At 42.2% G+C, this 13,899-nt stretch overlaps 1 protein-coding gene across 5 annotated transcripts in view; it reads left to right on the top strand.

Moving 5' to 3' along the window:
• The window catches only part of nedd4a (NEDD4 E3 ubiquitin protein ligase a), a 44,868-nt gene that overhangs the window by 18,639 nt on the left and 12,330 nt on the right, over positions 1–13,899 (top strand). For 2 of the 5 annotated variants that reach the window (XM_048262783.1, XM_048262782.1), the window contains exons 1-6: positions 747–2,280; positions 10,278–10,328; positions 10,697–10,758; positions 10,967–11,069; positions 11,760–11,923; positions 13,250–13,601. In XM_048262783.1, the coding sequence (XP_048118740.1) occupies positions 904–2,280; positions 10,278–10,328; positions 10,697–10,758; positions 10,967–11,069; positions 11,760–11,923; positions 13,250–13,601 (2,109 nt within the window). In that variant the 5' untranslated portion in view covers positions 747–903. The other 3 variants (XM_048262786.1, XM_048262787.1, XM_048262784.1) reach the window with 3 other exon arrangements.

The following is a 13,899-nucleotide window of genomic DNA, read 5'->3' as shown; positions in this document are numbered from 1 at the left end:
TTCCTTTTGATACCTGAAAGCTGGAAAATCACTTGTTGATTATAAATGAAATCTTTCTACTGCTACATATTCATTAGGACTGTTTTACTCTGTGTGACTGGGTGACTCATTCTTTATGGTTTACATCTGTGGCTAAATGTTGATGCTGATGTTAGCAGGTCCTACTGACTAATGATGGTGTCATACATTCTGCCAAAAAATCCTTGTTTTCCAGGTTTCAAAGTGTACATGTGATTTGAAAAATCAATCTGTTTGATATAGAATTATGCTGAAACTCTTTCTGTTTGATTTCCTGTAATTCTATCCCAGTGGATAAAAATATGAGCAGGGGTGTCGCGCAGGAGAAACCGTAGAAGCGTAGCCGCTGTTGGAAGTGCCACTGAAGTCTTCAAGTGAGCAAGTGCCAGACCGAGAGGCAGGAAAATAGTGTTCAGACGGGGAGGAATTTGCCACACTGGTAGAATTGCCACACTCTGTGGTTTTGGTGTTGGAGTAGATTTTGTGGTGGGCTAGAAGAGCGTGTGTGTGTGTGTGTGTGTGTGTGTGTGTGTTTGTGTGCTCTCTTTTCAGTGGCTGCCTCAGTGCCGTGCTAGGTTGCTGAATATACCCCCTGCTCCTTAAAGAGGCAGACCACAGGGGACTGTGCACTTCTGAGGAGTCTCAGCTTTTCCTTCAGAGTACATCTGACCTCCCCTGGCCATTAGCCACCCAGCAGACACGTCAGGAATGTAGGTTGTCACAGGAGCTATTTTGACTATGTGTTGCCGCTAATGATTCTAATCACCGTGCTGGACCCATAGCAGTTGCTTTGCTTCTGCTTCTGCTGCTGCTTTTTTTTTTACACAAGCAGATTTTGCAATGTCTTCCTATCTACTCGGTCTCTGGGATTAGAGAGTCAGACGCATGGCTCGCCGGCTCCGCTTGCATTTTGCGTCGAGAAGGAGCAACACTGACCCTTTGTCAGAGAGCTGTAGTGGTCATGACGAGGAGAGCGGTCTGGGAGCTTTTCCCCGCAGTCCTTCTGAGAGTCTGGCGCACAGCTCGGTCCACATGAAGGTGACTCCAGGGCAGCTGGCCCTGGCTTTGCCTCCACTGTCACCGGAGTACAGTAATTTACAGCGCTACTCGTCCGTATTTATACCCAAGGTTAACGGCTCGACGAACAAGAAGAGCATTCTACAGATCTCCCTGCAGCCCAGCCGGTTGGGTGGAGAGTTGGAGGGGAGTGCAGGCGATGATGGGGAGAAGGCTGACTGCGAGGGTGGCGTGGGGAGTAACTCAGACGGGGGGTCGTGTAGCAGTAGCACGATCAGCGACGCTGGCTACTGCAGTAGCAGCAGCATATTTGAACCTGATCTGCCTGAGAGGAAGGCGGTGACGGGCACTGGGGCACAAGCCAGTGAACGGAGTGCACCCCGGCGGAAGACCCGGGTGCCCCTGCGGCGTTGCTCCTCGCTGGTGATCTTCCCACGGAGCCCCTGTAACACGCCGCCAGCCTCCCCCGTCAGCCCGGTAGCCCTGCCCGTGGTGCCCCCAGCACGAGGCTCCTACCAAACCTCTCACCAACTCCAGCTGTCTTCCAGCGACATCGCACAAGATGACCCGCAAGCGACCTCCAAAGGATCTGTCGCCACGGCACTCAGCGGCCTGAGGCTGTCCAAGAGCAGCTGTGCGTCAGCTGAGCTCAGAGACGCTAGGCCCATTGTACATTTCAGCATCCCTCAGCTGGAGAGGCCAGAAGAACGGAATGACTGCGGCAAGACGGAGGATAAATCCACACACATGGAGCGGACAGAGAGGCACTCTAGTGTACTTCTGCACTTTGCCAACCAGTGGGCAGCACCTTTGACAAAAGAGAATCCAATCGAGGCAATGGTGAATGTTGATTCAGGCAACACCCATTATGAGGCTTTGAAGCCCATTGATAAACCTGAGTCCGGGACCGTGAAACTTTATCGAAGTACTTCTGCTTGCTTGTTGCCAACATCCAAACTAGCAGAGAAGACAAATAATGTGTGGGTAAATACTGGTGAAATAATTGAAGAAAAGGGAGGGCATCATGCGTTTCAGCGGAGCATTTCTCTGGAAGTGCCCTTGGTACACAGAGGGATTTCATGCCATTTTTCCAAACCAGCGTACAGTAGCCTCAAGAACGGCTCTCCCCAGGTTCACATACATGTGTCCCATGGAACAAGGGTAGGAAACACTGGATCCTCAATGGATATGAAATCTAATGAAAAAAGGGATCACTCTCAGACCAACGCTGGAGGAAACACATTAGTAAGCCTTTTTTCGTCTGTTATGTATTAAATTAGAACTCTGTGATTTGCACTGCCAGCATGTTGGTCATTATCCTTTGGAAGCAAATTTTATAAATAGACTTTAGAATATTGAATATTGTCTATTTCATGTTAAACTTTAAGGACTTCAATATCCATTTCGAAGAACGTGATGAGGGTCAGATTTCAAAATAGAGAAGCTACCAGCTGTTGACAGTGATCAGCATTGGGCCTGTCCATAGCACAGACAAAATACAATGCCAGATAAACTGAAATAAATGTGAAACTGGTCTTTAGGGTTTCCATACCTTGCTTTACAAGGGTTTCTAGACAAAACATATCAATGTCTAAATAGCCCAATTAGCCAATTGGTTTAGATTACATAAAGGAGAGTTCTTGAAGGCTATGGCTTCCATTTTAAGTTGTATTAAAGTTTTATTTGGTGTTGAAACATTACCAATTAATTTTCCCCTCGTTCTTTTAGAACAGAAAGTCTGTAGTTCAATCCCTGAAACGATTATTAATAAAGGTATGCTTAAAGACTATTCAGAAACGTGTTGTTGAGTAAAAGAAGGCCTTAGCTTGCAAGGCCTTAGCAACACTGTGAGCCATATGATAATGCCATCTCCCTCTGTCACAACCTCTGCTTTGCGGATGTAACTGTGTTTACCATAAGACTCAACTCTGCAAGCAAGAGCTAAATTCAGTAACTGAGAAGGTTGTAGCAGCCAAGTCATGTAATTAACAAGCCCAATGTGGACAAACATTCAGAGGTATTCAGTTGCATTACAGTAATGCATCAAGGTGCTGGCGTCGATGCAAAAAGTTGAAAGAGCAAAGAACACCAAATGAAGGTGATGTAGAGGGAATCTTTCTACATCACTGACATTTTTTAATTCGATTGTACTCATTTCAACTCGATTGGATTTATTTTTTTATAATTCTGTTAACACTTTCACTAATGGCTTTAAGTATTTACCAAACACTAATTATAACAGCTCAAGTTGGCAGGGGTGGGGGGGCTCCTCTGACTAAAAATAAAGCACCTCGAAAATATTCCCTCCGACTCCAGATAGTCTGGCCTGTCGCAGCACTGCTCAGAGCTGCGGATTGAAGTTCAACAACATGATACAAGCGCAGCGCTCAGCCATGCCAGTCATCTGCGTGCCCTGGCAGTCATGGGGGAGGGGGGAATGTTTGGGAGCCTTGGAGCCTTTTGCAGTAAAATGGTGGTGTGTTCCCCTTGCTGGTGGGTCCCCCAGCCTGGCCATGTTTGTAAAGCATCAGGTGTCAGGAACCATTCCCTTAGCCTCATGCTCCCCCTTTTGTTGTTTATCAGCTTGTCAAGAATGGCTTACAGCAGCAGTTAGCCCATGCTGTTTCCTTCGTTACCACTAAATTTTTGCCAGTGCGTCTCAGCTTCTACCACCTAATTGTACTATAGAAGATTGAACAACAACAAAAACACTTTACTTAAATCCAGCATCCATAAACCATTATAAACAATGCAAAAGGCCTAAATCTTTACAAATTGTTCATAATACATTACATGCTACTGACAAATCTATATAACAGCTGGACCCCGATATGGTCCTATAAAGAACAATTGGTGAATAAGCATGTTGAATACTGGGTTTTAAATAGTCATCAAGCAGACTGTTGCAATATCAATTGGTCTTCATTGTGTGCAATGCACTGTATAGAGATTTAGGAAAGCTCATTCACTTTGTCCCTCTGTGTCTGCCTGCTTTCCACAATAAGAGATGGTATTCAAAATTCTTTTTGTTAGTGTTACCTTGTAGTGAAATGACCTACCTCACTCTATTCGATCAAGTAACTGCCATGGTATATTCTTGAGATGGCATGATGCCACTTTTTCATGTACAATACCAAAGCCACAAACTTGAGGATCTATCAATACCAATCCAATGCCGTTTTTTCCTTCTCTTGCTTTCAGTAGTACTGCAACCAATTCAGTCCAGTATTCACAATAAATAATGGCTTGGCCACAATAGTTAATTCCTGCAAAAGTGCCTTATTATTTCCATGTGGTACAGTGCGACAACCAAGATGCAAAATGTCCACAAATAACCACAAATAATAGGACCGTGAAGAAGATTGACAGGAAGCAAGTGGGAGAGAGAGCGATGCTATCTGATGCGATCTGGTGAAAGTCTTGTAGGCAGAAGTGTTATCGCCCATTAATATATTTTTTTTTTATGAACTCTGAGTGTGTGGCACCTTCTTTCTCTTTCATTGGATTTACACACCGGCAGCCAGCACCTCATCTTGGTGTGCGTTACACCTATCCTCCATATGGATTTGGGAAATGACTTAGGTCCCCGTGGGCACTTGAACATGGTACTACTGTAGGTCCTAGTGAACAAAGCTTATTCAGCCTCCTTTCAACCCGGAAACCATGCCAGTGGGGATATTGGGCAATCCATGTATGTATGCAAAGCGTGGGCTAAGAACTCTGATATGATATTTATCTATGAACCATTTCTGCATCATTTTTTATCAAGATAATAGATCTTATGAGTTAAGAGGATTCCATGATTTTCTTGTTTATAAATTTAGAGCCAACATGCGGATAAATCATTCCATACTCTTGCGTAGTCTGTGTCCGGATGCAGGTTTTATGGACGTGGCCATAGAGTTAATCATGCCCATCTGCCAGCATATTTGACCCTTAGCTCCGATCATTTTTTTCCAATAGGTCATGTGATATTGGTATGTGTACATACCAAACACCAGAAATCTCCATCAAACCTTGTTGTGGATTTGAGTTTTAGGTCCATGTGTCTTGGTTGAATAGGCTGAACATGCTAAATATAGGCACACTGCTGCTTATCAAGGTTACACAAAAATACTTGGCCCAGGTTGTGGAGCACCCATATGCTCTCTTATGATGCCAACACAAGCATGGAGCGTAACTGCAGATTTTAGAGGAAAGGGTTTCAAATAGCATGATATCCGGAACTGCTTTTCGTTGCAGCACTCTAACGTGTTTACACATTAGAAGGTGCCAGTGCCTAGGCTGTTAACTAGTTAATTTTTAACTATATTTTCCATGATAACACAGAATATAGGCTGCCGGAGCTGCTGTTTATGTGCATCTGTTTTGTTCATCGCACAAAAGTCTGGCAACTTCTTGCTTATCACTTGAATTGTTTTGTATTTGAAAAGTTGGGCCTAAATCACTTCTAATTTCTAAACTTTCTGGTCACTTATCTGTTCTAAATAGGCCTACATTTTCTTATCGGTTAACGGTTAATTAAGTGTGCTTGCAAAGCAGCACACTTATTGTTCTTAAGTTTTATTATTATTCCCGTCTCCGTAATTTTTGGCCAGCTCCTGCGCCTAGGCCCTTTGAGACAGAGACACCGCAGTGGTCGTTCCATACGTATTAATATGAATAGGTGTTTCTGTAAACCTAGGGACAATAAACAGCTATCTCTGTTAAAAAAACGAGCTGGTAATCGCTCATTGAAGAGGGAACTATGATAAAAAGATTGTCAACTCCATGCTTTGAGGAAAACAAAGAACAAGCAGGAAATATCACGTTAATGTTAAATACATCTGAACGCTAGGTGGCAACATTGTACATTTCACTAAATACGGTGGAATTAGTGTGAGCTTCACAAGTAAGGAAGGTGCAAATAATTTCGTTTATTTGGTGTTGCCTAGCAACCCTGGGACCAGCCTTCAGAGCAAAGATTCTAGAACAGAGCTTCAGAGAGACACGTTTTGAGTTTGTGGCCAAGTGCCTAAAATATCGGTTTCTATGTGTATGTGCTGGATGGTGTGCGTCCTTTATGAAAGTAAGTGTTTTATAGAGTTACAGACATAATGAGTCATGTTGTAGTGATCAACATAAATGTGCCCCTTCTGTTATTAGAATGCTAAGCGGAGACTTAACATGCTAAGCAGAGATTTAACATCATTCATTTCTTGTGTTGCTAGAAGCTAGCTATGTCATAGGGAGGAGATATGGGATTTATGTTGCTTAGCGTAATGCCATGGTCATTTGATATGAGATGCTTGCACTCGTAACTTCGTCACTCGAAACTTTAGGACTCCTATTTTTTTTTACTAAGAGTAATTCAGGAAGCATTTTAGCCCTAAAAGTAGCGCCTGAGTCTGTGACCGCTTAAAAGAAGTCGCTAGGACTCCTAACTCACTAAGACCGATTCACAAACAATTTTTTGTGGTGGCATTTCACATCGCGATGTTTTGAAATGCGTCTACAGGAGCTTCCAATCGCGAGGGAACAATTTTGCATTGTATGCATAACTAAGGGATGCAGTAACACCACCAACAACAACCAAAACTAGCCTACTCATTGTCAACATGTACTTTAAATGTAACGTTTCATTGTGAATCAAATGTTCTCCTCTTTGCAAACGTAGGCCACTTCTTAATGGGACTCACTGTATGGAATTTAGTAAAATAGAGATGTTTCAAATAAGATAAGGTTAGGATATGCCCGCTTGACAATGGCAGAGATAGAACTGGCCTTTGGCCATAGCAACATCCATTTAGAACGACTGGCCTTCATAGCAACCAAAGATCTTAGCTCTGATTCATGTACAGTATGCATGCAATGTGATGCAAAGTATAGAAAGGTGATGAAATATACAGAGACGGGTCAAGAAATATAGTGCAATGTAGACAGTAGTATACAGTTGATTTACAGAATATGAATTAAATATAAATATGTGCAGTGTATTAGCAGTTATCTCATACAATACATACAAGTAGAATAATGTATGTAGATGTAGCAGTAACATTATAATAGTAGAAATAATAATATAGATATATATAGTTTATTAACAGAATTTAATAAAACCGAATAAATATGGATATTCAATATGACAAATATATAACGTATATATACATAACATGCAGCTATGTGCAGTGTGGAAACAGTGTCATTGTAGTGCAGAAACAACATTATAAGAGTAGTAAGAATAAGTCTATGTGCAGGATGAATAGTATGAAGATCATTAGAATAACTATGTATAAATGTCATTACAGTAGGCCTATGTACATTTGTAAATAAATAGAAAACTATGGGTGAGAGGGATAAATTAATTGTATTTAATTGTAAAAGTAAATTGCATTAAATTAAATTGCAATTAAAAATCTTTCCAGTAGGCTTTAATGTAATGCAAAAAGTGGCTATTAGAAAAATGCGTTCATGAGTATCCAGCTACATTTAATAAGTTAAGTAAAATACATTTACACACACAAAAAAAGACATCACTAATGTTGTGGACATTCCTTTATTCTGAGATACATCAATAGGCTCTCAAAACAATCCCAAACAGACATAAGGTCTTTATAGAGCAAATCCATATAGATTATTTGTCAAATAAACCAGTAAAACAGAATTAGGGCATGGAATATATAACATTCACACTCATAGCTCATGTTTTTAAAATAAATCAGTAAAAAAGTATCCTGACAAACAATTAGCATTTTAATGCCTTTGTCATATTTCATAATTTAAATTCTTCTGTAGGTTACCTGATAGCCCAGTTTGAGAGGCACAAGATGCGTGACATTATTTATTTTTGCAGCCAATCACTGCTGTCGATTTATTTTATTGATTTGATTTTAGTCATAGAAGCTAAATTCGAAGGCAGGCCACAGGTAAAATCCAACGAACCACATTCACCCCGCAAGCCAATAGTTGAATAGCCCTCTCCTAGAGCTTTTGAGATATTGCCACTGCTCCAACACTGAAAGGCACTGTTAGAAGGCTTGGATCAAGCCAAGTTCAGCAAAGCGTATGCCACTGTCTGCTCACGTTGCTGACCGGACCAGGGCAAGCACACTTTCGCACTTCCCGCCGGAAATGCAGTCTAGTTAAGGAGTGTCAACTATCCGTGAGGATGAATATCCGTAATGGTTTACATCTCTAATGGTTTAATTTTGGAGACCGCGAGTTTCCAGCATTTGCTTTTTCTTACAAAATGTTTCTCTTAACAATTCAGATTGTTGTCCTTACATTTTACTTGACGTCTATGGGTATTCAGAAGGAAGATACAGTATGATATTTCTGTGGTGGGTAAATATGGAGTTACATGGTTTTATACTCAAAATACTGAAATATTTCAGCATGCCAGGAAACATTTGTATTATATTTGAGCATCAGTCTGTGCTCATGGATTTTTATTGTGGTTTGACCTCAATTTCTCAGATGAATGACTGTCCTTCTGGGGAGTCTTGAGGACTAAGAACACTTGATTGCACTTTTGTTTGAAAATCTGTGGAATTTCCTTTCAATGTAGATTTTGAAAAAGGGAAAAACCCAACTTGGATTGTCACAAGAAGGGAGCAGTGGGGAAGTGGGCACATTCTCTGGCTGAGCTTATTTTGGGAGCACTATTTTTGCTGAATGAAGTTTTTGTTAAATAAGGGGGGGATAATGGCCGCTAATTGGAAGCTTTTGCTTACTGAGAGAGGGCAGTCAGGCGCTTTGGAGAGAAACCCGAATGGCAGCTACTGAAATGAATGGCACCAGCTGGAAACTGTTTAAAACCCATTTTCCTCCAAATGCCACTGACTTGGCCTGTTTTCCCCTCTAGCGTCTCTGCTGTTAGGGAAACTCCAGTCCTATAACATTGTTATGTGTAATGTGTTCATTTCTGTTTAAATTAATTGTGATGGTTTTCTGTTTTGATGTGATTCTCTTTTTTTTATATGCTTGTCATGTCTTATCTGCTTGTAAGAGGCATTATTTTGTTTGGGGAATTTGTAATTAGTGTTCATCTGGCAACATAACAGAGTTATATCAGAGAGGTGTAAGTGGGAGTTATGTAATTCCTGTAACTATGAAGTAAAAATAGTCACAATCATAGTGACCACTCTCAAAGCAGGTATTTCACAGACCCTCAATTTCATCTGTACAAAGCTGTCTATGTTTGATCTAGCCAGTTGGGTGAAATGAAACATGAAACCAGACTATCAATAATCTAACTGTGTCTCTCATAATGACTGTGTCTCCTCGAATGATACTGTTTTACCTCTATATATGTCATACCCACCAATTGACCAGCTGAGTTTGGCAGCTTGTGATGAATCCGCTCTTGCTTGGTCAGAAAGCCTCAGGTGCCCGCTTTGAATGTGTTTAGAGCATGAAGATATGTTGACTCACCCTGTATTTAGGGGTACAGTGTTGAGACTGTAAATGGGGGTAGCTGGTGCTGTGTGGAATATGAACAGGGTTTCGTCTGGCAGAGGAAAGGTTTCGTCAGGCAGGTTTGTGTTAGTTTAATGTGGTGTGTGTGGTTTTAATTATCCATTTAGTTCTCCCTCAGTGTTTTAAGACCTAGATGACACGACAACTTAACTTTATCTGTTTAAATATTTCTGTGGTCACAGAGAAAATGTTTTATGATATTTAGTATATGCCATTTGAAACAGTACATTGTGAATGGTCACTAGTGAGACTTCCTGTGATTGCTTCCTTTAAACCATTTGATATTGAGAATTTGAGAAATTGATATTGAGAACAGATTTCTGTTTTGATGTGGCCAGATTTTACTTTCTGAACTTGTCCTGCTTTTAAGTTTTATTATTGTCTCCACCAAAGGATTTATTTGTTTGTGTGTCTGTCTGTTTGTCTAGCTGTTTGCTGGCACAATTACACAAAAACTACTACATAGTGGAACAGATCCGAATAGCAGGTGGATCCGCCAGTCATTTTTCATTATCACTTGGCCTTGATTTAAGGTCTGACATCTTTCAGATTTGATTGATTTCTGTGCCTCTTTTGTTTCTTTCATAATCTGCTCCGGAGCCTTTTCCTCCTTGGAGGTCGCCATTGATTATACTCTTTCACCAAATTCCAATGATTTAAAACTGTTCAAGTACAGTATGTGTGATGTTTGTATACAATCAAGCAATCTGCTTTCTCTAGACTCTTTCTCTCTCACACACACCGAACTAAGGGTGTCGGTATGTGCCTTGTGTGTTCTTTTTTTTTAGACTCGAGATGACTTTCTGGGCCAGGTGGATGTGCCTCTGCACCAAATACCAGTGAGAACATTTATATTTTTTTGTCTGTGATATTGGCTTCAGTGTGTTTTATATATTGATATTATGGCATTTCTGCATAGTATCTCAATATGTTTTCCCTCTGGATTTGAACAATGTGTCTGTGTGTGTGTCATGACTTCAAACTGCCTTGTTTTCTGAAATGGTTGGTTCCACATCATTGTATCTACTTAGCTTCGGAGAAACACAGCTTTGGGAAAACATTCCTGGTGTGTGGTGTCATAATAAACACTCACACCTGCATTATTGTTATGTTGTCAGTCAGTGTTTCAACCATGCATGCACAGCCCTGATGTGTGTTTTGTGCCTAAAAATATCAATGAATTTTAACAGCATGTTTCTTATTTCAGACAGAAAATCCTAACACAGAGAGACCATACACATTCAAGGATTTTCTCCTTCATCCAAGAAGGTTTGTGTTTCATTGCTACATTATAACTGTGTAGTGTGTATGTGAGCGTGTTCCTTATATATAAATCTGTTTGTTTGTTTGTTAGTTATATGGGCCATATAATCAAGACTTTATGATAAAATACTGTGTATTCTGAGTAATGTATGACCTGTTATCTGTGTTTCTCCTGTCATGACCATAATTTATGCTTTTGTATCTTTGGGAGCAGCCACAAATCCAGAGTCAAGGGCCATCTACGTCTCAAGATGACATATCTGCCCAAGAACAGCGGCTCTGAGGAGGACACCAGCGAACAGAATGAAGACCTGGATGTGAGCTCCCATCCTCTGATCCGTTCCCCCACATAGGCACACTTAACCAGTCCTAATGAAGCAGCCCAACACATGTTACATGTGTCTTTTGGCTCCTGCTCAGCTATTTAACCGTGAAACATATCAGGCGTGTAGGTTTCCTGGGACATGCCAGACCTGTCCAACCAGAATTTACTGGAAAGCAACATGTCTCTGACGAATGGCTGCTATCTTTGGGAGGTGCTTATTGATGAAACCAGCCAGTCATCATTCTTCAGCCGGTTTAATGTAATTACTGGCCAGGAACACTGTGTCCCGGCAGGCCAAACTATATTTATCCCCTTCTACACCCCTCACACCCTTCAGAGACCTCCTTAGCAAGACCTGTGGCAGCAATATCGGTTTTTCCCTGATTAAACACACTCATATCATACATCTTCAGAGGCTGCAAAGTCATTGCACACACACACACACACACACACACGTGACAATTATGATACCTCCACCTGCTGCGTGTTTCTTTCCGAGCTGAGTCAGGTTGGGTGTTAACACAGCTACCACAAAGCCACTGGCCTGGGCTCAGTGTGGTGTGCTTATGGCTAATGGTTGAGATCAGGGCGTGTGGCAGTGGGGTGGGCGGTTTGACCCTGCGTCAGCTGTTAAATAGCATGCGGGGCTGGGACTAAGCAAGCGTCTGTTCTCCTCCCACAGCCAGGCTGGGAGTTTCTGGAGGGTCAAGATATGTCCGGGCCTCGGCACAACCACCAGCTGCCTGCTCTGCCCCCTGGCTGGGAGGAGCGGCAGGACAACCTGGGCAGGACCTACTATGTCAACCACGAGACCAGGACCACACAGTGGCAAAGACCCATCTTGCAGTACGTCCTCAGCCCTCCTCTTTCTCCAAGTGCATGCTCTTATGTCTGAATGTGAAGGCATCTTGGGCACTTCTTATTTCAGACCCAAAAGCACTAAAAAGCTATGTCTGACAACATTAACATTTTGCTCTGCTCTGAACTCTTATCAGACCGATCATTTTCAACATTACAGTCCATTTAAACTTCACAACAAGTTTGGCAAATTGATATAGAAGTGTACTAGGGCAGTGTTTCCCAAAGACTGGGTCGCGACCCACAGGTGGGTTGCAGGAGATTTTATTTGGGTCGTCAGCACAATTTATGTTGTCTAATAGGCCTAACTTTTACCATTTAGCCAGGAAAGCTATCAGTTTTCCATTAGGATATAGTTTGTTTACCATAGTCACGGCCCTCTGTGCAATTTTGCATTTAAAATAGCTCTGGGGGCGAACACGTCGCACAGGGGACAGCCTGGACATCTCACTCGCAAAATGAAACTGTTGTAGGCTGTAGATAGTTTCAATTGTAGATGCACTCTTTAAAGTTAATAGCAACCTCCTCACATTCCTTATTATTTCGGATTTAAAACGCTCAACAGTGCATTTTTATTAGGCTACAATTTAAATGGACATTTTAAACGCTATTATTTCCTCTCGTTTTCCACCCCGCAAACTCTATAGGCTACAGTAAAGGCGCATTATCTTTTGACTATTGCGCAAAAGCCTCTTGTTCTGATATTTATTCATTTCACATTCTTACAACATAGCTTGTCACAACATCAATACACGGCCTTGGTATACGGCCTACAAACAAACGTTTAACTCCAGAGGAAAATGCGGATTCAACTTTCCAAATAAAGAAACCTCCAAAAATAGGCTACAATATAATAACTTGAGTTACTTGCTATGTTTACATAGAAATTGACGGTGTTATGGATCCATTTGTCTGCAACGCAACGTAGCCTACAACATCACTCTTTAGAAATACAGGAACAGCTTACTATGCTGAAGAGTGATTACTGCGTAGCATGCAAGAATACCCCCAAGAAAAGTTTGAGAACCTGTGGCCTAAAACAATATGGTTGCATGCAGGTTGCATGTTAGATCTGAAGTGAAATGGGTCGCGATGGTCTGTCATTTTTAAAAAGTGGGTCCCCAGAAAAAAAGTTTGGGAAACACTGTACTAGGGCAATAAAAGTGGAACTACCTCATATTTGTGCAAACATCTGAAAGTTAATTGATGTTCTAAAGAGAGCTCACAACATTCATCTATTCATCAGTGGTGTAAATGTCATGGATGTAAAGGGACATGCTCTCAATGTTTCCCTTTTTTGTTTGTTTGGTGCAGGGATAGCCAGGTGGAGGCAGAGCAGCGTCAGCACAGTCACCTGGAAGCCCAGCGGGCCTTCATCACCCGCCGGCAGATTTCGGAGCACGAGGAGATGTCAGGCGAGCGGCGCGAGTCTCCCGAGAGCTGGGAGATCATCGCTGAGGACGAGAACGCCCTGTTTAGTGCCAGCCCCAGCGCCGGCCCCAGCGCAGGTCTCGGTTCCAGTGAACGCTCGCCTCCCTCGCCCCATTCCCCCCGCTCCCCCTGCTCCCCGCGCTGCCCCATGGAGTACCACTCCTTCTGTGACGAGCTGAGCCGCCTGAGCACCAGCGCTGCCGCCACACCCACCGACAGACGCACCTCCCTCACGGTAAGACCAACCAACCAACGCTGCACAACCATTACTCTCGTTTGAATTGCTCACGAACCTGTGATCGGATAGATATGCCGCGCATGTCAGATGAAAGAGGAGACACAGAGCTATCATTTGATGCATCCTTCTGGGTTATAAAACAGACGACAGTGACAGCAAAATAATAACTTCATATAGCTCGACTTGCCCCACGCTTTTGTGTGTTGTGGTGGCAAAGCATTTTCATAATCCGGTTTTGAGATCCTAGCAAATTCCTGCATGGCATGCAATTCAAGGCTCACGTTGCATCCCTATT

The sequence above is a fragment of the Alosa alosa genome, chromosome 14 (genome assembly GCF_017589495.1).
Source record: "Alosa alosa isolate M-15738 ecotype Scorff River chromosome 14, AALO_Geno_1.1, whole genome shotgun sequence".
Lineage (NCBI taxonomy): Eukaryota > Metazoa > Chordata > Actinopteri > Clupeiformes > Clupeidae > Alosa > Alosa alosa.
Note: the sequence above shows the minus strand (reverse complement) of the source record. Positions and strands in the feature narration are given on the sequence as shown.